The sequence below is a fragment of the Emydura macquarii genome, unplaced genomic scaffold, assembly GCF_026122565.2.
Source record: "Emydura macquarii macquarii isolate MOO-44397 ecotype Brisbane River unplaced genomic scaffold, CSIRO-AGI_Emac_v2 contig_18, whole genome shotgun sequence".
NCBI lineage: Eukaryota > Metazoa > Chordata > Testudines > Chelidae > Emydura > Emydura macquarii.
The window spans coordinates 514,264-535,704 of record NW_027130155.1 but is presented as its reverse complement, the minus strand read 5'-3'; the positions used below and the strand labels follow the sequence as shown (position 1 = coordinate 535,704).

The window sequence follows — 21,441 nt, the reverse complement described above, 5'->3', positions numbered from 1 at the left end:
CTTAATTTCAGGGCAGTTAAATTCATTGTTGGGTAGTGGTATTGTGAAATATAGTTCTTTATTGGAATTCTAGCTATGAAATATTACTTTTGGTTTTCTGCTAGCTCAAAGTGGGATTGTGCACATTTAATTTGACATAGAATACTTCATATCTGGATTTCTTTTTATAAAAGGATTCTAATGGGACCAAATTTTATATTTTTGTAATCAAAATACCAAGATAAATATACAGACTTTAACAATGGAATATACAGTTTTTTATAATAGTCTAGTATCTTATACAATAACCACAACTGTCAACTATAAAATGTTACCTTTTAAGTCATTCTCTACATTTAAAGGAAAGCTAATGCCTAAATCATAAATCAAAAAAATTTGGAGATAGACGTAGATGGGCACAATTGTACTTAGTGAAATATAGTCTATTCCAGCAATGCAGTTTGAAACAAAGATTGTTAATTCAATTAGAAACTAACTGCTCGGCAACAGTTAGATGACAGGAGAATTAAAAAAACAGTTCTCAAAGAAATGACTAATAAATCTCCTAGAGATTAATATATTTCCTAAATGCACCATCTTATATCAATCACTTTACCTCTGTGTATAAAGTCACCACTGAAGAAAGTAGCTGAGGTGGTAATTCCCAGGATTGTATGAAAATTACTTTTAAAGACTCTGAAGCTGGCTTTTCTCCCAGTTATGTGCCTGTGCTTTCGCAGGAGGGAGAGGGGGAAAGAAAAAAAAGGGCATTCTCTGATGCGAAGCAGAGGCTCCAGATACTGGGGCTGTCTTATGTTGTGCTTTATCCAGCAAAGCCAAAGATGGAATGTGCTGCTCCAACATTTTCCCATTGTGGAAGAAAGCTTGGTTGTTTGCACACCATAAACTCATTAAAGCAGCATGGACACAGATCTTGGTGAGTAAAGATTAAATCTTTCAAACAATTTTGTTTCCACTTTGAATTCCAGTCTTTCCTTTTGCAAACATTCATATGCTAATACTTGACTATTAGCCTACTGAAGGTGAATTTTTGTGCATCTATTCCTCACTTGTTAACTAGATCAAAATTATTTCATATTTGTAAAATTTGAAACACTTCACCAATATAATTTTTCCCCTATTAAAATCTAGAAAGCAATGGGGTTAATTAGAGTTAATTTTAGAGAAAGGTACCAAGTGGTGTGCTGCCGTGGACTATATAAAAATACCTTTGTTTATCTAAAAGGAGTATAGTGTGCCTGTGACTGAGGATAGAGAAGAACAGCATAAATGGGGGAACATAACCACAACAAACTCAATGACTTAGACAGCGGCTTAAGGAAATTCATTAGTTAAGAAATCGAAGAATAAAATCCATGAGCCAATCAACACAGATTCACAGTAAATCCAGTGATCAATCCAATAAACAAAGTTTGACATCATATGTACACAGCTCTCATTGAATTATGGGAGTGGCCCCTAAACATCTAAAAGGAAGATTTAGCCCAAAGGGCCTGTGTATACTACAACTACAATTTTTGTAACTGATTTTAAACACATGGTGCAGTTTACATCTGTACAACAGTTCTTCTGCCATTGTAAATGTGTTTTTACATTCACACCAGTGACTCTAGGGAAATCAGGGATTTTTCCTGTGGGATTACAGGAGTTTCACTTCAATTTACACAATTCCCTGGGTTCCCTTAAATCTCAATCTCTCAGAATCCAGTGCTTCAAGGAGCTGTTCCAAGAACTGTGGGATAGGCACCCAGAAGGTATTGCAAAAAATTTAAATGGCCCTAGCATGGTGCCAGGCAAGTGCAAGAGTTTTTAAATTGAATCAATATGGCGGGTGTTGACTAACAGCCGATTTTGCTTATACTGCTTCTATCCAACTAGCTCAGTAACACACCATTACATTCTAGAATAGAAACAGCGCTAAAGTTGTACCCTTGTTGTGTGTGAATGTGGATACTGATTTCTAATCACATAGTTATGGAAGGAGATATACAAAAAGAAGATAACGTGTGATATCTGAGAGAGCAAAATTAACTATTGGTAAAAGCTGACTTTTTAAATCCGAACCACTGAGTACAGCTGAGTGATTTGGCAGAAATTATGTAGTATTAATATAAGTTTTCTTTCTCTAGAAACAGAGGGCCAAACTCTTGTCTTCTTTCATGTGAATGGGGTTTCTGTGGTATACATGAGAGAACTGACTTTTTAAAATGCTGCAAAACCTTACCCTTGTACATATATTTTAAAAATCCATTACTATATCACTGAGATGCTAAAGGAAAACTATTATATTTGTAGGATCCACAATAATCATGCCAGAAATCATGCCAAATAAAATGCTGCAAAAACAAGTGACATTTCTACATTTTTTAATGGATCCTATAAATAGGATGGATTATCTTTATTATCTCACTGATATAATTGCCAACTTTCAAAATAAAGAGATACTTACTGTTTGGAGATCAGCAATTCCTAGATATGTTCAATTTTGACCCTGACCTATTTCACAGATTCCTTTATAATTAATGCTTCATTTGCAATGTAAGTTGCAGTTCTCATCATGATGGTACACAAGAGACATTGAAAAAAATTAAATCAAAGAAATCAGGATTTGTAGGGTTTGGTTATAATGAATGCTTTGTCATGTCTAAGTAAATTTGGTTGGAGGACTGAGGATGAAAGGCAACATCTTATAGAGGTATATAAAATCTATTTTTTTTCCATTTCCTTTATGGATCCCAACCTATTTAAGATCATCAACTGATGACCAAAGACCGTAAAATTGAAGTTAACTAGGGTACTACCCCTAAGAAACTCAGAATTCTTTAGATAAAGGTTGGATTTACTTTAGAAATGATTGCCAAAGGAGCTGCAGAAATACTATAAATCACTTTAAGACAGAGCTTGACATTTTTCTAAGGGTACAGCCACAGGCTATATTTTTAGGGTTAAGATAGTGATACAGAAGTTGATGTGATTTAGCCCAGGGAAAAAAAAAAGTTTATATTAAGTGAGGCCGGTAGTACCACCTATTATTAGGATCACCCCGACACTTCCCACTATCAGACCATGTTCTGAGTTGCTTATAAAACTTTGCCAAACTTTAACCATTTGGATTAAAATTTTCGTGTTAAGTGTCTACCTCAGGTTGATTTTTTAATTCTTTAACAAATGGTTCAGCTGTTTCCGAGAATGAAGCTAGGAAAAAGGATTTTGCTCATGTTAAATTCCAGATACCTTTTCTTTGAAGAAGTCTAGCGCCCCCATGCTTTGGAGCAGGGACAAGAAATCTGACAGTGGGGTGGACTTTTTGTCAGTAATGTACCTTTTGTTGTTCCTGTGAAAATCCACCCAAATCTAACCAAGTTATAAACCTTTGAGAACTCACAATTCACACATGCCCAATAGACTTTGCAGCTAAATTCCCTAAGATTCCATCTCTACTGAGAATGCTTAAGCCCAGATTTGAACAGTACTCTCCCTGTAACTGCAGTTCTGGGCTGTTGCAGGCCAGGCACAGGAATTAAGAGCAGGGAGTTTGTCTCTCCTGGACTTTCAATGATCCCCCATGGGGCCCAAACTGCAGCAGTAGAAACTGTCCGATTCAAATGCAGAGGGGATAAAAATCAGACATGGGGATATGGTGGGAGTAGACTGGGACAGGAAGCTGGGAAGTCAGGGACCAGGAGTCAGTGGGGCTGGAGAAGGTGGGTGTGGGGGATGACTGAAGGCGAGTGGGAGAGGGGAACAAATTGGACAAGGAGCCAGGAGGGAGGCAAACTACTGAAAGCTTCGTGCGGGAGGGAGTAAGGAACAATACACAATTAACATGGCACACATTAAACAGATGAAAAAATTGGCTTACAGATAGGTCTCAAATGTAATTTGTAAATGGGGTGTCATCATCAAGTGGGTGTGTTTCTGAGAGTCCTACAGGAATCTGTTTTTGGCTCTATGCTATTTATCAACTACACGGAAAAAAATTACTGATAAAATGTGCTAATGAAAAAACTGGTAAATAATGAAAAGAACGGGTCACTGACACAAAATGATCTGGATCACTTGGCAAGCTGGACACCATCAAACATTATGCACGCCAACATAGTTGTAAAGTCATACATTTGGGAACCAAGGCCATATTTACAAGAAGGGGAACTCTACCCTGGAAAGCAGTAACTCTGGGGAGGGGGGAAAAAAACCAAACAAACCAAAAAACCCCAACATTGAGGTCATGGTGAATAATCAGCTGATCATAAGCTCCCAGTACAATGCTTTTTTTAGAAGGGTAATATAATCCTTGAATGTGTGAAGACAGGATATTGAGTAGGATTAGAGAGCTTATATTTGGCTCTGTATTTGGCACTAGTGCAACCACAACTGAAATACCATGTCCAGTTCTGATTGAAGAATGATTAAGGATTGGAAAACGTCTTGTATAATGAGAGACTCAAGGAGTTCACTTTATTTAGGTTTAACAAAGAGAAGGTCAAAGGGTGATTTAATCGCAATCTATAAATAACTACATGAAGAACAAAATGTTTGATAATAGAGGGCTCTTCATTCTAGTAGACAAAAGGTATAAAAAGAATCAATGGCTAGAAGATTGAAGCTAGACAAATTTAGAGTAGAAATATGGCACAATTTTAAAAACAAACAACCAACAAGGTAATTAAGTAGTGGAACAACCTACTAAGAGCTACGGTGGATCCTCCATTACAAATTTTAAATCAAGTTTGGATGTTTGTTGGGATTCCCTCCAAGACTTTTTTCATTTGGCTTCCGAAAAAAAACTCAGTTTGACTCCAGACTTAGTCACTCAGGTACCTTTATTTGGCTTACAGCATCACTACGCTCAGTTGATCAGACTCAAAAGTAGGGGAGGGAGGATGCAGGGTACATCACAACTCCAAAGTTACACAAAAACCCTCTCCCTTTATATACATTACACATCTCATTACATTTGGATCACACCTTTTTGGATTGGCATGGTTACTTTGCAGGAACCAATCCATTCAGTGCATGCTCTGTCCATGCATTATCTATGCTTGACCTACTCATTGCCCTGATCCTATTCTTTAACTTATTTTGTCCTTTGTTCCTTGGATGTTCTCCCACTTTTCTTAGCTAGTTCAGACATAGTCTTTTTAGCCTACTGACCTATTTACTTATCTTATTTAGCAAAAACATTCTGTTTTCAGCCTAATGATCTGTTTAGCTCCCTAATTCTATCCTCCAAGAAATGAAGCCTCCATCCATGTATTAATTACACGTCAGGCAAGACCTCAGCTACATTTTTCTGAAAGACATGCTCTAGTTCAAATAGGAATTGAGCGAAGCCCTGTGGCCTATGTTGTGAAAGATGTCAGAGCAGATTATCACAATGGTCCCTTCTGGCTTTTATTTTTTCCACAGAACCCCTGCCTCATTTAGTACACAGAATGGATGCTCCATTAAGATGCAACTGTTCAATATTTTGTTTCCCCCCCCCCCCACATACAACAAAGTAGTCCCATACCTTATTTACTACACACTATTCCAACCCTGTTCTGAAAATTGAATCATCAACTTCTTCACACACTTTTCTATGGTGCTGCTCATCATCACTATAGTACCTGAGTGCTTCACAAATATTAATCAGTTTATTTTAACACCCGTATGAAATCGCTATGTATCATTATCCCCATTTTACATTTGGGGAGCTGAAACAGAAAGATTAAGGTCAAAAGTATTAACTAATTGTGGGTGCCCCGGTTGAGACACCTAGGACCTGATTTTTACAGTACTTAGAATTATATAGTCCCTAATATATTCAAAGCACAGCTCCTATTGATTTCTGTTGTATCTATGAGTGCTCAGAATATCTGCAAATCAGACCCCAAGGTCTCAAATCAGGTATCCCCCCCAAAATATAAGGAACACAATTAGTGACCACCTGTGAAACACTTGGTTTCAGTGACTTAGTCAATCACATAGGAACTCTGTTGCAGGGATAGAATCCAATTTTACAAAGAAGCATTGAATCGCCTTCATCATGAGACCATCCTTTCTCTTCCTGTAGTCTCCTACCTCTTTCACTACATACCTTCTAACTTCTGCAACTAATAAAGCAGAGGTCCTACAGACAACAGTTTCCTTCACTATACAATCCTAATTCATCATGAGAGCAGGCCCTGAATGAGGCAGAGGTCCTGTGGAAAAAATTAAATAGCATGTAATCATGTAATTAAAGACTATCATACTGCATATGCAGGAGGAGACCAAATTAAGATCACACAGACAGCCTAACACTGGCATTTCCTAAATTCTGAGTGCTTGACTTTTCAACCTTAATAGTGTTCTTTTAACATAGTTGTGTGTGTAATATATATAAAAAGGCAAATTTCAATGAACAATGTCTTTTGTCTTTCATTTTTCTATATGTTCCTAATGCAGATGAAAACAACTACTGCTGAGGAAGCCTTGGCTGTGCAGTAATTGGGGGTGCGGACAGATTCTGTTAATGGTAAGGGGGGGTGACTGGAAAAGTTTGCGCAGCACTGGAGTAGATGGAAGTGACTCAACTGCAGCCTTACATTAAGTCTTCAGATATGTAAAATACTGGTCCTTTTTTTGGTTTTATTATGTAATGAAGCTAGAAATATCCTTAAACTTAATGGTGCTTTGCATTGCTGGAGGGTTTTCGAATTGGAGATTAACAGCCTATTCAAATATTGAACATGAACACTGTCTGTTTTGTTCATTAGCTATCATAAGCCACTCTTAAACGTTGACTTATTGTTAAATGATATCATCATCACCGGTATAACATAAATTAGGTGAAAAAACAGCTGTCCTTATGAGCTTTGTGAATTACTGCCTTATGATCAATTTTTTAAATTTATGTTTTCTTTAATTTTGGAAAGCAACATGATGACAAGAACATCCACTTAAGTAAAAAATAAACTTAGAGTTATATCGCAAGAGACAGACATGTAACTCGGAATTAAAACCAAAAGGTTATAGTTTACTTCTAGTGTAATTCCACCAGAAATTAATCTGACCCAGTAAAAACATGATATTCAGCTTCCACTGGACTTGGTAAATTGCCAAGAGTTATCAACCAATTAAATCAATTGGGTGTTGAGGATATTCAGAAAAATTGCAGGATTGCATCATGTCCTGTGGCAGGATGGTGGGGTTAGGGGCTTCTGCCAGAGGGGTAGGGGTCTTGGGGCTTCAGCCCCATGAGGCGCACCTTTCAGGGCTCAGGGTTTCAGAAGGAGTGGGGCTGAAGCTCTGAGCCCCAGCAGGCGGGCCCCAGCTCCTGAACGTCTGAAGATCATCGTATGCGGCTCAGAGGGTCAATAAGTTTGGCCAACCCCGATCTACAGAATAAAAAAACAAAAACAAACAAAACAAAACAAAAAAAACAAAAAACAAAAACAAAACAAAAAAAACGAACACAAAAAACTATTACAACAAAGCTAAAAAAAAAGCTGGAATGGCTAAACTATGGGTACACCCTACAGCTTCTGCAGTCCAAGCCTATTGCACGCATCAGGAGCTTCTTGTATCCCTTCATTTCCCTTCTCCTCACCCCCCACCCCCAAATGATACCTTCCTAACCACCTTTTCTGCAGGTACTCTCTGAAACTCCCCACAAAACAATCTGACAGAGTTCTGTGTCTCACCCTCCTCTCCCCCATTTTCCCCTCTTTCCATACTGGTGCCTCCATTCCCCTCCTATAGTGGCTGCTGTATGTGCACCACCATTCCCACTTCCCACCTGCACTCCATCCCCTCCTTCAACCTCATACCAGAGGTTCTGTGTGCCCCCTACTTCAGGGTCTCCCATTTCCCCCACCCGCAAGATAAAGGTTCTATGTGACCCCATAGCAGAGTCCTTCAGTCCCTCCCATACCAGGGGCTCTGCCTCAACCCTTTGCCTCCATATCAGGGTTCTACGGTCTCCATATCACCACCAGGCATTGTGTGCCCCTTTCCTATACTATGGTCCCCATCTTACTCCTTCACACATTATTCTTGTCTGGGGGATAAGACATTCAGGATGCCAACGTGTTAAACTCTACTGGAAGGACAGGCAGAGGTGAGACAAGTATTTTTATGCTGGAAGATATTAATGGATGCAACCAAATAGTTTGATCTATAGACAATTGCAGAGGAGTTTGAGGCTATGGCTGTGCTAAAGAGCTGGCAGAGGGTTCACTTGTCCCCCAATTTCCCCCTTTTATTTATTGTTTTTTGGGGAAAGTAAGACAGAGTTCTGGCCACTGATACCTTAAACATTCCCTGAAGTTTTGAAATTGATCAGATGCAGCATTTAAAAGTTATCACATTACATACAGACAGACACTCAAGTTGATGGCATTTCTGTGTTTAAGGCCTTCACAAGCTCAGCCAATTAGTCTACAAAAAAGAAAAGAACTAAGTTAAAAGAACATCAATGTTTCAGAGTCAAGTGCTCAAAAATTGGGAAATGCTAGAATTAAGATTGACCATGAAACCTTAGTTGAGCTCTTTTGTGTATATGCATTACGATACAGACCAATTATATGATCCCATGTGCTAGTTTATCCTCAGGACCCACCTCATTTAGTGAGCAAGATTATTTATTTCTATACATTATATATATTTCACATGGGTAAATGATGTGTTTTCCCCAATTTTATTCTCCGTTCTGATTGACCATTGTAGCTGGAAAATTTCTCCCAAAAATTTAGGTGAGGCAGACACCTGGAATGAGTAATTTCAGGTTGGATAGTTAAAGTTCAGCAAAGTTATAACAAACGAAAACAGGATATTATAATGGGAAATGTTGAGCAATCATAACAACTCTGCCTATAATTTATCTGTGTTACATTTCAGTTAAATGTAGAGTGGAAAAATAGTCTTCCATAACACTGGGAATCAGGAAATCCTGGATTTATTCCTCCATTTATATGGACCTCATACAACACCTTATGCACATCACTTTCCAGTTGTACACAATGGAAAGCATCTCTGCCTCTGGATCAGACATTTTAAAAAAGTTTCAGGGGAGCTGAGCATAGGCAGTTTCCTCTGAATTTTGGATTCAGAGCATTTCTGAAAAATTAGGCGCTCTCTCTCTTTCTCTACTTCAATTCCCAATGTGTAAAATGTGGATAATTCTTCCCTATCTCAGGAAGGGGATGAGAGAATAAATTCATTCACATTTGTGAGGTGTTCAGACAGTATGGTGATGAGCACCAAAAAACCAACCAAACAAAAAACAATAAATAAAATAAACACTGTATTGTGTGTAAGCTGACTGCCAAAGTGACCGATTTTAAATGTATCAGTAGTAGCTGTTAACTCAGTAAAATACTATAGTACTGTTTTAGTTTACAAGAAATTTGTTATTACTATTAATTTGATTAACTGTTGACTTATAGTAGCCACTATGATGTTTAAATATTCTCAAGGGGCCTAAGGTCCATTTATTATATATGTGGTCAGGAGAGCTATCAAGAGAACATTTTACTTTCTCCCTTGCTGTAAAGAGTGCAGGATGCATTCATAAATCTTTTTTGTACCCATGGGGTTTCTGGTTGCAATATTAATGCCATAAATAAAATTAATATTGGTTTACTATCATGTAAGAGGCATTCCTTTGGTTTACGTACACAGAGGGTGAATATTTAAAAGTTTGATTGATGATCTAGTGGTGCCCTGAAAAACGCATTAGTATCCATCTAAATGCCTAACGCTACATAGGAATTCCATTGTGCTGTTTTCAGTGTGCACACTACCAAATTTTTTTAAAATGACTGTTACATATCAATCTGTATATATTAAAGACACCTGACAAAGGACCCAATCTGACCCAGCTTCTGATAATTCAGAATAGTCAGTACCTTGGAAAATGCTCATTATTCAAAATGAATACCTTGGGTAAAGTGTTTCTGGGACTCCATTTTCCGAAGTTATTAGAATAAACTTGGAACTTCAGCCAAACATTTATAGGTATATGTGTAATCATGGTCACATTTTACTTTGTTCTTTCATGATGTGTACTTGCCTCTAGTGTTCTGCATATAGCCTCAACTATATCTGATCATCTGACAATGTTTTTTTCTTGGAGTTTTCTATTGTTATATGAAAACCTGAGACATCAAATCATCAATCAAACCAGTAACTGATGTTTTTGGATTCATCCATATAGCTGGTCTATATAGCTGGGCATTTTGACCACTTGGTTCTCTAAAGAGATCTACTCCAAGCATGAAGTTCTCTGGATTACCACATTTTAGTGATATGAAAGTATTTGGTAAGAGATTTAAAAAAGTACATTACAGTCTTATGTCATCTTTGGTGTGAAGGATAACCAGTGATACTCCATGCTAGATTATATTGATTTCTATAAAGATGGAACAATTAAGAAATAAAACATTTGCTCAAAGACTGGCATTTCAAGCACCAAGTTTATTATTCTAAAAATTTCACAGAAAAATCTAATGGTTCCTTTGTATTGTTTTCCCCTCCCCAGACTAAAAATTAAACTTTGTTCTGAAAGATGTTTTCAAAATTAAGTGAATCAGAAGAAGAGAGGAAATAGAAAGAAAAATTGTTTCCCACCTTGTACCATGAGGCATGACTTAGCATGACTTGTTAAGTAACTATGTTAATACGTGGGATGCCCCAATAAATATATTAGGAAGAGATTAAAATATAACAGTGGCCTTTCTATATGTACAATGCCCAAAACAGAATGTTTGGGGGTTTAGTTTTTTGTTTTTATTTTTAGTAATCAATCTGATTTAATAATCATCAATTTTTTTGAAACACACTGACAGCAACAAATAGGGAACAGTATATATCTTCATATTACTGAATTTTTAGGCTTATGTGCTTGCTTAATTTTACACACTGCAGTCATCCCATTGACAGTGTGATTCTCACCAGTGTACAAAGTTAAGCACATGCATAAGTCTGCAGGACTGGGACCTTCATGCTTTGCTATATACTCAGAACTGTACATTTTGGTTTGACACATCAAGCAATTTTAAGAAATAAATGCTCATAACAAAAATTTTGTACTGAGCCCTAGTAGATCTTGCAAGTACTACCAAACTTGCAAAATAGCTAAGTGACTATAAGGGCCACTAGAGAGAAATTTCATTCTTTACATGCTTAATAAATTTCAGATTTTAAGTACCTCATTTCTGCACAAAGTTCTGAAACCATAGGGAGAGGAAAGGAAAAGAGAGGGAGATGGAATGATCAGCAGGCTAAAAAAATCCAGACAAACTACCCCTCAGATCTCATACACCCACAGTGAAAGAAAAAGTGCTAAAGTTCAAGTATAGAATTCCAGCCCAGTTTATGAGGATTCTGAAGAATGTCTCTGTTTGGGAGACTGTAGAAAATGCAAGATGGTCAGGAAGAATCCTGATTCCCATAATCATGCATTCAGTTTAAATACGTTGGTAGGAATAATACCAGTTACTCTTGTAAATTTAACTGTTTACATCCAATATACTACCCTGGACTTGGTTCTCATTCTAAGATGCTGCATTTCTATAAACTATATTCTGTACTGACCACATAAAAGTTCTCATCAAAGACAGATTCACTAATTCACTGATGTATAATTGAAATATCAGTTGCATTTTAGCAATTTCTATCCTGGTTAGTCTAGTACCCAAGTGTTTATGCTCTTCACTGCCATGCAGGCATCCTGGATTCTATTGTCAAGTCCCTTACCTCCCAAACCAGAGCAGTACAACAGAACAGTCTCTCTCTGAGAGTATCTTACTTTGCTCAACAAAGAAACCCTGTAACCAGCTTAGGACCGGCACTGACAAAATCTGAAGTCAGTTAAGTCAAATATAAAACCAGAAGCATAACCGCTCTCTCTTAGGCAAAGCTAACAAATGCTAAACCATCTCTATTTCCATCTGAATTTAGAAGAAAATAAAAGCCCACAACAAATGTTGCAAGTTATCACCATCCTCTGGATCTCTCTTATCTGACCTCTGTATTTTAGATTATAAGCTCCTTGTGACTGGGACTGTCCATATTGTATTGTATATAGCAATGGTGCTTAACAAGTGAATTATTAATAATAATGCCACACAATTAATAATACACATTAATAATAATGCCACACAAAAATTTAAGAAGTTGACAGGTGTGATGGGGAGGTGGTGGTTGAAAGGGAGAGTGCTGCTTATTTTTCTTATCAAGCACCAGAGAGTATCATGTGAAGGGTGGGATAAAAAACAAAGCAACCCCTTGTACAAAACATTTGTCTCCATCTTCTTACAAGAAGGTAGGATGCAATTTGGATGTAACCATATTTCCTTCACTGCAGATAAAATGGTTTTAGGGACTGGGGCAGACACATTATCTTAGCTACAAGAAGGACTGTTTCTGCCCTAGAGTTGTTGCTGTTCTCTAAACTAAAAGGGCAGGCTCAAGCCACACTCCTAGCAAATTATGAGACACTATGATCTAATAGCAGCCTGTGGGCATGGGGGCGGGGATATCATCTCCCTCCCTCCCCATCCCCAAGATGTTTAGAGCATCTGGATCTCATTCAAACCTTCAGATTGTCCTAAATACTACAGATGCTTCAAAAGTTTCCATGCATCACTGTACCTCAAACTGGAAGTGTAAAGTTAAAGGAGGATGCAATAACCTGAAAGGGTGTGGGGTCATCATATTAATCCTGACTTGGTTGGGACTGGATGTAGGGTATATGAAACTACTAAAACAAAGAGGATACAAGCAAGCTCAGTGTCAAGAACATACCACAAAAGCTCAATGGCTCTAGCCTCTGTAACAAATGATACTAAGGCAAATTTTAAAGGCTCCACATTATTTCAGACCATTTCATCAATGGTCTCTACAAGTTCAGTATAACATAGTAGAAAGAACCTCAAGTTCTCCAATACAAGAAGTTGAGGGTAACTCCTGGATACCATCAAATTTGAAAATATGTTAAAGGACAGGCGCACTCTCTACACGTCAAGGATTTGAGGATCTGGTGCATCTTCATAAAATTACTCTAGTCTCAACAATCGACACACTGGCCTTCAAATGGCCAGCAGATTGACTGTGGAGGCTAGAGTCTCCCTACTGTCCACAAAAAACTCCTTGATTTTCTGACCACTGCACCAGATGAACAGAGGGAGATAGTAACTCAACAGCAAATAACAGAAAATAAATGGTTGAAACAGATAGACTCGGGAGAAATGTTTTTTGTGTTTGAGCCTATACCAAGAGAACTTTCTTTGCAACCTCTATAGAAGCTATGCAGGGTAGTGTGATGGGGTGTTTACCCCACACAGGCAGTGGAAGGGTTAATGTGTGCATGAGAGGCCAATTAACACATCTGATTGCACCTGGAGCATGGGCCAGACCCAACTGAAGATAAGTTGGTCTGTTTATATAAAGAGTAAAAGCTTATAGTAGAAAGCAGCTTAGACAGAGACACAGAAACCAGTAGTCCTCCACTGAGTAAGAGAGAGCAGAGGTGTTTCAGGAGGGTGTTTACACCCTGGATCTGATGGGACAGGATATCAGGGTTGCAGATTCCTGAAGAGAGCCTGAAAGATCAATGCACAGGCAGATGGCCTTGGAGGCATACTGGAGTGAGGATCCAGACTAGGAGAAAGACTCCAGGTAGACAGTCTTCTTCAGAACAGAGAGCTGGGTGAAGACCCAGGATGGATTAAAAATTCAAGACCAGGGAAAGGGAAAGTCACTTTTAATATTTTCCTCCTCGCTTTTGAGTTTAGGTAAAATACTCCAGGGAGAAACTCTGGGGCCAGTAATCTGACAGAAGAGTGGAATGGAAGAGAAACATTGGAAGGGCAGAAGACTTCATACTGATAACCAGTATCAAATGGGACTGTCTGTGTGGGATTGTTGATACCCCAGAAAGTCAGACTTTAAAGTCAGACTTTAGAGGGCCAAGACACAAGAAGAGAGATTATAGGAGGGTCAGTGCAACTTTTGGTAGGAGGTACTAAGCAACAAATGAACTGTTATCCTATGCTCAGCAATCAGGGTGGAGGGGGTGCACCTGTGGGGAGTGCACTCTTCCACACATAGCAAAACTCTTCATTAACCACGATTGCATACAGTCCACAGCAAAGCCTGGCACCACACACTATAAAGAACTGTCATCCCACTTGGTTGAAAAGAATATGCGCATTTGGGAAGACTTCAAGTTACATGACTCCAATCCTCATATACCACCCAACAAACAGACTGCTTTCTTTCCCTAAATTCAGTCCATTCACTCCTCAATAGGTCTTAGAATTATAGAGGACTAGGGATGGAAGGGACCTCAGGAGGTCATCTAGTCGATAGTTTCTCAACCTGTGGTATGTGTACCCCTGGGGGTACACGGCGAAAAACCCAGTGAACGGAAGGTGTGTGGCAGCCGCCGACTTCTGGGGAAACCAGGCGGCAGCGCCCACTTCCCGCCCAGTCCCACGTCCTAGCTGAGAGGTGGACAGCAGCCACCCGGTCCTGGGAAACTGGGCAGCAGCTGCCGGCTTTTTGGGACGCCGGGCAGAAGCCACTGGCTTTTTGGGAAGCTGGGCGGCAGCCACCCATGTCCTGCCCGGTCTCAGCTCCCAGGTAGGAGCCCAGCAGCAAACTCCTGCACCCTGCAAGCTGGGTATGCAGCTGGGTGGATGCTACCCACACCCCAGCTCTGAGCTGAGACAGCCTCCCACGCCTTGGCTTGAAGATAGACAGCAGCTGCCCACTGCCTGCCCACATCCCTGGGTCCCAGCCTGTGCGGAAGCCTCCTCCAGCTCAGAGGAGGTGGTAGTCGCCCACCTCCAGGGTTGGCAGGCAGGCGGCAGCCACCTGCAACTTGCCCAGGTGGCAGCCCTCCTCCCCAGCTCAAAGCCTGGTGCCCAGAAAGCCAAGCGGAGAGCCCAGCAGCTTGCTCAGTCCTGGGGCTGGGCTCTACCTGCAGACTTACTTGTCAATTTCACTGTTCTAGTTGAGCAGTGAAATTGACAACTATGACAGCCCCAGATTTTACCAGTATAAAAATGTTAAGAGGGGCCTACACAGTGTGATTTGCTCCAGGCCTGCACCCCCCTAGGGAGGCCAAAGGGAGCACTGCTATCCGCTCTGGGCCACTTGAGCCTGCTCAGACCTCACAAGTTCCTGCCTGTATGAGGAGATCACCAGGTGACACCACCATTAGGCAATAATGATTGGCTGGCGTTGACCTTTGCTCCTATATGGAGGAAGGTGAGAAGGAAGAAGAGGAGAAACAGCAGGGGGTTTTGTGATCTGCCACAGCCACACAGCACTGCAGAACTCAAAACTATTTTGCTTTATGAGAAATACAGTTGTCCAGCGGTAAAGGGGAAAAAGATTGTATTTCTCAGAGTGGAAAATTGAGTGTTGGGATACTTATTAAAATTTTAATAAATTAGAGGGTCAGCAAAGGGATCATGGCTAATTGGTTCCACTTCTGACTCAAGCAGCCACTGTCTCATCCAAGGAAGCAACTTTCCCTTCCTTCTTCAAACATGCATTAAGTTCAACCACCACTGAAGAAACTCACGCTGGATACGGCAGATCAAGCCAGTTACTGCCTAGTATCAAAACAACTATTCCTGAGTAAGTTCACAAGAAACTAGCCAAAGACTCACAAGCTCATCTAATTGGAGCTTGGATACTACTCCTGACATTGTGGATTCAGGCTAGAATAAAGGACAGAAATAGCTTTAGTGGGAGTGATGGAGGATTTCCTGTTGGTAATAGATGGTGGGGCAGACCTCCTTGCTCATCCTCCTGAAACTTCTCCGAAGCATTTGACACTGTTGACCATAAGATACTGCTGTACTGCTTGAAAGACTGGGCAGGGGTCCAGAGAAAAATACTAAAATGGTATGAATCCTTCCTGGAAGGACATACCCAAAAGGCAATGATGAGAAACTGCAACTCTGACACCAGACTACTCATTTGTGGAGGCCCACACAAGGATCAGTTTATTTCTCTGGTCTTGTTCAATATCTACGTCACCACTAGGAGAGGTGATAAGATGGCATAGATTTAAGTGCCAACAATATGCAAATGACACACAAGTCTACCTATACTTTCTATAACTACCACCAAGATGGCCCACATTTGGATGAGATCAGCTCATGGATGAAGAACCGCTGAATCTGAGCAAAATGGAGGTTATACTGATTACTTAAAAATATTTTCCTCTGCCAGTTTGCAATCACAGTGTAGTCTCCTTTGAATTCCTTCAGTTTCACTTGATTGCTGCTTCTGCCAGCACATTGGATAACAGGTATGAGCAGCAACAAAGAGATGAACACAGTCCTTCCTGGATGGGCTACCTCACAGCAGATTTTCATTACTGAGGAAAGTTAAAGAATTAGGTTTCTGCACCAAAACTTTTCCTTTGATCACTCACTGGAATACAGTGAGGGAAAAAACAAGGAAAAAAATTTCTAGTAAGATCATCATATTTCCCCCTTAATGCCATGATTCTGCAGTGTATGTGGGCAGGCCCCTGCAGCTGCGTAGAGCTTCATACAGGTACAAGGACTGGCTAATGTATTGCAGGGTTAAGATCAAATCTCTTTAAGGAATAAGAGGAAACAAAATTACAAACCCCACACATAGGAGTTGTCATATTGGATCAGACCCAAGATCCATCCAGTCCACTATCCTGGATCTGACAGTGGCCAGAACCAAATGCTTTAGAGAAAGGTTAAGAACCCTGCAGCAGACAGTTGTGAGATAACTATTAGAAACCAATTCAGGGCGCAGGTTATAAATTGGTTTAAATCCTGAAGTTTAATACTCCTTCCAAAAAATTGTAATAATTAGTTATAACCCAACATTCTACATCCATATAGATATGCACAAATACAAAGCAATGAATTTATGAACTACAGAAAGAAAACATTTTGCTCAATTAAGGATCACAGAATTTGATCCTATACAAAAAGGGATGTAACTAGTATTTTTCAATCACATTAGGCATAATGTAATCTTGGAAAAATTATAAAAGTAGTTATTTTGTAAAAATAATTAGTTTTAAAATCAGTACAGTTTTGCTATATTTTAATTTGGTTTTATTACACATTATGATAGCAAACAATTTGGAATTTGAGAGTTGCATAAGCATTTATTACTGGGATTTTATAAAGATTACGTATTTTAAGGAACACTTACCATCAGAACTTGTGAGTACAAAACTCTCAGCTTGGGGTTGCTTCTTTCCACCTATAGCTTTGGGAAACCAATGAAGATCTATGGGGTAGATATCATCAGGAAGCTTCACTACTTGAGTTGTCTCACTAGTTAACAAGTTCCATTTCATGATGTGGTGATCATCACTGCATGAATATAGCTCATCAGCTGTCGTCCAACCCACACAGCTAACTAATTCTTTATGTGAAATTGAATTAAGGAAGTCTTGAATTTTTGGTTACTTACAGTAAGCTTAGAATATACCTCTTCTCTAAGTATTGTAAAAATAAAGTGATAAAGAAAAAATTTTTTAAAAAAATCTTTAATTTTCGCTATTTAAGATCTATATGCATAAGTTATTTTTCTTTATGCAATATCTTTACATTGTATTACTTTTCTTTGTGTCAAGAGGCAGCAGAAAGAAAATAAAGAGCAAAAAAGGAATTAGAGAGTATGTGGCTTTAAGAGTACATACAGTATCAGATCACTTAAATTGCACATCTATTAAACACAGATAAAAGCTTAGGCTCCATCTAGAGGAGGGCCTCGGTGTCAAAATACAGAAGTCAAAACACATTTGGTCAGATTTTGGTTTTCATTATAGCACTATAATATGAGCTATGAAGAAACTCATTTAAGAGGAACAGGGTGGTATTAGGGAAGCATACAGCTTTTTTGGTGCTATTGTTTGTTAATCTTATTGCAGACAAATTGACAAAGGATATGTTTTGGTTCCTTTAGGAGTGACGTCTTCAGCCTCATTCCAAATTTCTTGGTTTTGCTAGTCCAGATGACGCATTAAAAAGACTAAAAGATGTTTTTTCACTGGATAGGTTACAGCTGTAAAGAGTTTAAAAAGTGTCATGAGTAACCACCATTAAAAAGCAAAATACCAATACCTAAAATAAAATGTTTAAAAGCAATTAATATTGTACATGTTCTCTAATGAAGACGAGTAATATAATTCACAACAAGTCTTTAACTAGGCATAGGGAACCAATGTATATGACGTTACTGACCAAAGAAGAACAGGAAGTCAAAGAAGGACATGGCTGGCATCTACAGGCAGCAGTTTTGCTGGTAGTTCATGACTAGCTGTGGCATCTGCATCTTTCCAAGGGCAGGACAGAATAACTAAAAATCAATAATTGGAACAAACTAAGACTGCTGAAGAAAATGGTTTAAGACTCTCTCTGATATAATTATTATATATTACATATTTTGGACCAGAGGTCCCGTTGGTTTAAATTAACATAGCTCTATTGACTTCAAGTGGGCTATGTTAATTTATACTAATTGATGATCAAAATATGCACGTATTGCATGTGTAACATATAATATACTACCAAGTACAAGTTTTCTTCCATGCTATTCACGTGCTCAAGAGAGCTATGTTCAGAATTATGTCATAGATACCACTATGTGCAGGGGCAATGCTCGTAGGAGGAAGTGCTGTGTGCATCTACAATGAGCAAACTGGGACGATTAATGTGGACACTAAACTATTTCAAGAACAAGTGATGCTAAAACTGCTTAGCTGTAATAGTTGATGTTGAAATTCTGCAGACCTCTAGAGTATACTGACAATGGGTTAGCCGGGTACCCTTTATGAACAGTTTAAATCATAGACCATCTTAGAAAATATCATCCCTAAATGCAGTATCAAAAGAAAAATAAGAGAGAGAAATCAGTCAGAGTATAAAGATATTCATGCCCTGCCATTACAGTATAAAGATAATTATAGATGAAGCTGGTAATGCATCCTGAAGCTTCGCATTGTAAGACCCTTGTTTTCAGTTGCTTATAACTTTGCCAAACTTTAATCATTTTAGCTGAAATTTCCCATGCTAGGTTTCTGCTTCAGACTAATTTTTTTTTTTTAAAAGGAAGTTTCAGCTAGAACTGTTCAACCATTTCCAAGAATGAAATTTGGAGAAAAATACATTATTTTGTCCATGTTTAAAAAAATACTACAAACATTTTGTCCAGAAGCTTTACCACCACCATTCTTTGGAGCAAGGGCTTGACATTTGGCCGGGGGGTTGATGGGGTACCACCCTGGTGTCAGATGTTCCTTTTGCCATCTCCATGAAAGTTCATCCAAATTTGATAAAGTTATGAACCTCAAAAAAAATCTCAATTTGCACAAACTCAGCAGACTCTTGTTGGAATCTTCAGAGTATAGGTGCCAGACTCTATCTGCTCTGAGCACACACCATCCCCACAGAGCAACTGAACATGTTCTATCACAGGGCTACAGAGACTGAACAGAGGTTTCCCTGCAATTGCTCTTCCTGGATTCCGAGGCCGCTGTGGCAACATGCACTAGATATGAGAGCAGGGAGATCAACTCAATGCTCACCCAGCTGGTGCCCAGGCACTGGGGAGTAGGAAGAACCAGCCTGGCTGAAATGCAGATGGGTGAGGAATAGGAGAGGAGTGGGGTGCCAGGACAAGGGGTTGTAGGACCCAGAGGATGGAGAGAGGAAGCAGAGATGGACAGGAACTGATGTGAGGGGGTGGATAGGAGCAGAGGGAAAAGGGACAGGAGCTGGAGCAGGATAATGGTGGACAGGAATGATAGGAAGGGAAGGGGACAGGGACATGAGCCAGGGCAAGGTGACAGTCTGTCACTGTCCCCCTCTGTTGACAGTATAAGGATCTATAACCACTAAAGAATACTACCTTTCAGAATAAGCAATTGATTCTAGGAACCTGAGTCTCTACATTCTTCTGCCATAAGCAAGCTGTAAAACCCACTGACCAAGTGTCTCCTGACCATCTAGAGGCTGTTCCACAGAGGATGACAGCTTGCTATGTTACTCAGTGAGCTCAAAATGGAAGAAATTGGTTTTGTGGATCTAAAGGTTCAAACCCTACAGATAACCTAACTTGGGGTTAATATGATTGCACATGATAGAATTTGTGTGTTTCTTTTTTATAAAACAAATTACAAAAAAAAAAAAAAAAACCCACACACAACAAAAACAAGATGGCAAAACCAGGTACTCAAAAGTTAGGAAATGCCAGAACAAACACTGCTCATGCAACCTTAATTCAGCCCCCTTGGGCCTATGAAATAGTCTAACTACATGAATATGTACTTACCTCATTCAGCAAATGGGTAGTTATTCAATATTTCTTTTTATCCGCCTCATTCAGTGTCTGGCCCCAGGCTTTAATTAACATACACCATGCAAACCTTACACAGAACACAAATTAATTTTCTCATGGGTGTTTCCATGGTGCTTTCACCTAGTATCCTTATGCTTCACAAATATTACTGAATTTATTTTCACAACGTTCCTGTGAAATTTGGTGGTATTATCCCTATTTTGCAGCTGGAGAACTGAAGCACAAAGATTAAGGCCAAAACTGTCCACTCACTTTGGGTACCCAACTAGAGACACCTATAAACTGATTTTTCAGGTTTCCTAGAATTATTATAGTATTTTATATGTTTAAAGCACAGCTCCAATCAACCTCAATTGTAGCTGAAGTGCTCAGCACTTCTGCAAATCTGGCCTCAGCTTTCATTTTGAGACCCCAAAAATGAAAAGAACACAGCAGCACACAATCACTGCTTGTGAGAAGTTTGGTTTAAGTGGATAAGGCCAGCACCACACAGGAACTCTGTGGCAGAGGCATGGATAGAATCGTTCTCCAAGAGGACATTCAACAGCTTCAACCATGAGATCATCTTTTCTTTTCCTCTTGATCTCCTGCTTCATTCACTATTCACCAGGGGTTCCCAAACTGGGGGTCGGGACCCCTCAGGGCGTTGCGAGGGGGTCATGAGCTGTCAGTCCCCACACAAGCCATAGCTATGGCTTTCAGCCCTGTGCATGATAGCCGGAGACCTTCAGAGCTGGGTGGCTAGAGAGCATTGGCTGCTGGCTGGCTGCTCTGAAGGCAACATCGGCCCCAGCAGCAGCGCAGAAGTAAGGATGGGATGACCAGCGGGGTTTGTCACTTTGGGGGAGGGCAGGGGGATTCATCACAGCCTGAAATATTTTCAAAGGAAGTCCCAGGAAAAAAAAAAAAAAAAAAAAAGCTTGAGAACCCTGCTATACAACTTCCACCTGCTGCAACAAATGAGGTAGGAGTCCTACAAACAAACATCTCATTGATGTCTTGTGAAAAAAAAAATGGTACGTAATAATGTAATTAAAGACTGCCTGGGAAACGTTAATTCTTCTAACATTTTCTAACTTTTGAGTACATGGCTTTGTAACC

General features: G+C 39.5%; 1 protein-coding gene across 5 annotated transcripts in view; it reads right to left on the bottom strand.

Annotated features, from left to right (window-relative positions):
* The window catches only part of IFT80 (intraflagellar transport 80), a 117,405-nt gene that overhangs the window by 88,835 nt on the left and 7,129 nt on the right, over positions 1 to 21,441 (bottom strand). For all 5 annotated transcript variants that reach the window (XM_067544430.1, XM_067544366.1, XM_067544558.1 and 2 more), the window contains exons 2-3: positions 17,933 to 18,045; positions 17,188 to 17,411 (exon numbers count right to left, since the gene is read on the bottom strand). In XM_067544430.1, the coding sequence (XP_067400531.1) occupies positions 17,188 to 17,411; positions 17,933 to 17,967 (259 nt within the window). In that variant the 5' untranslated portion in view covers positions 17,968 to 18,045. The remainder of the gene's footprint in view (positions 1 to 17,187; positions 17,412 to 17,932; positions 18,046 to 21,441) is intronic.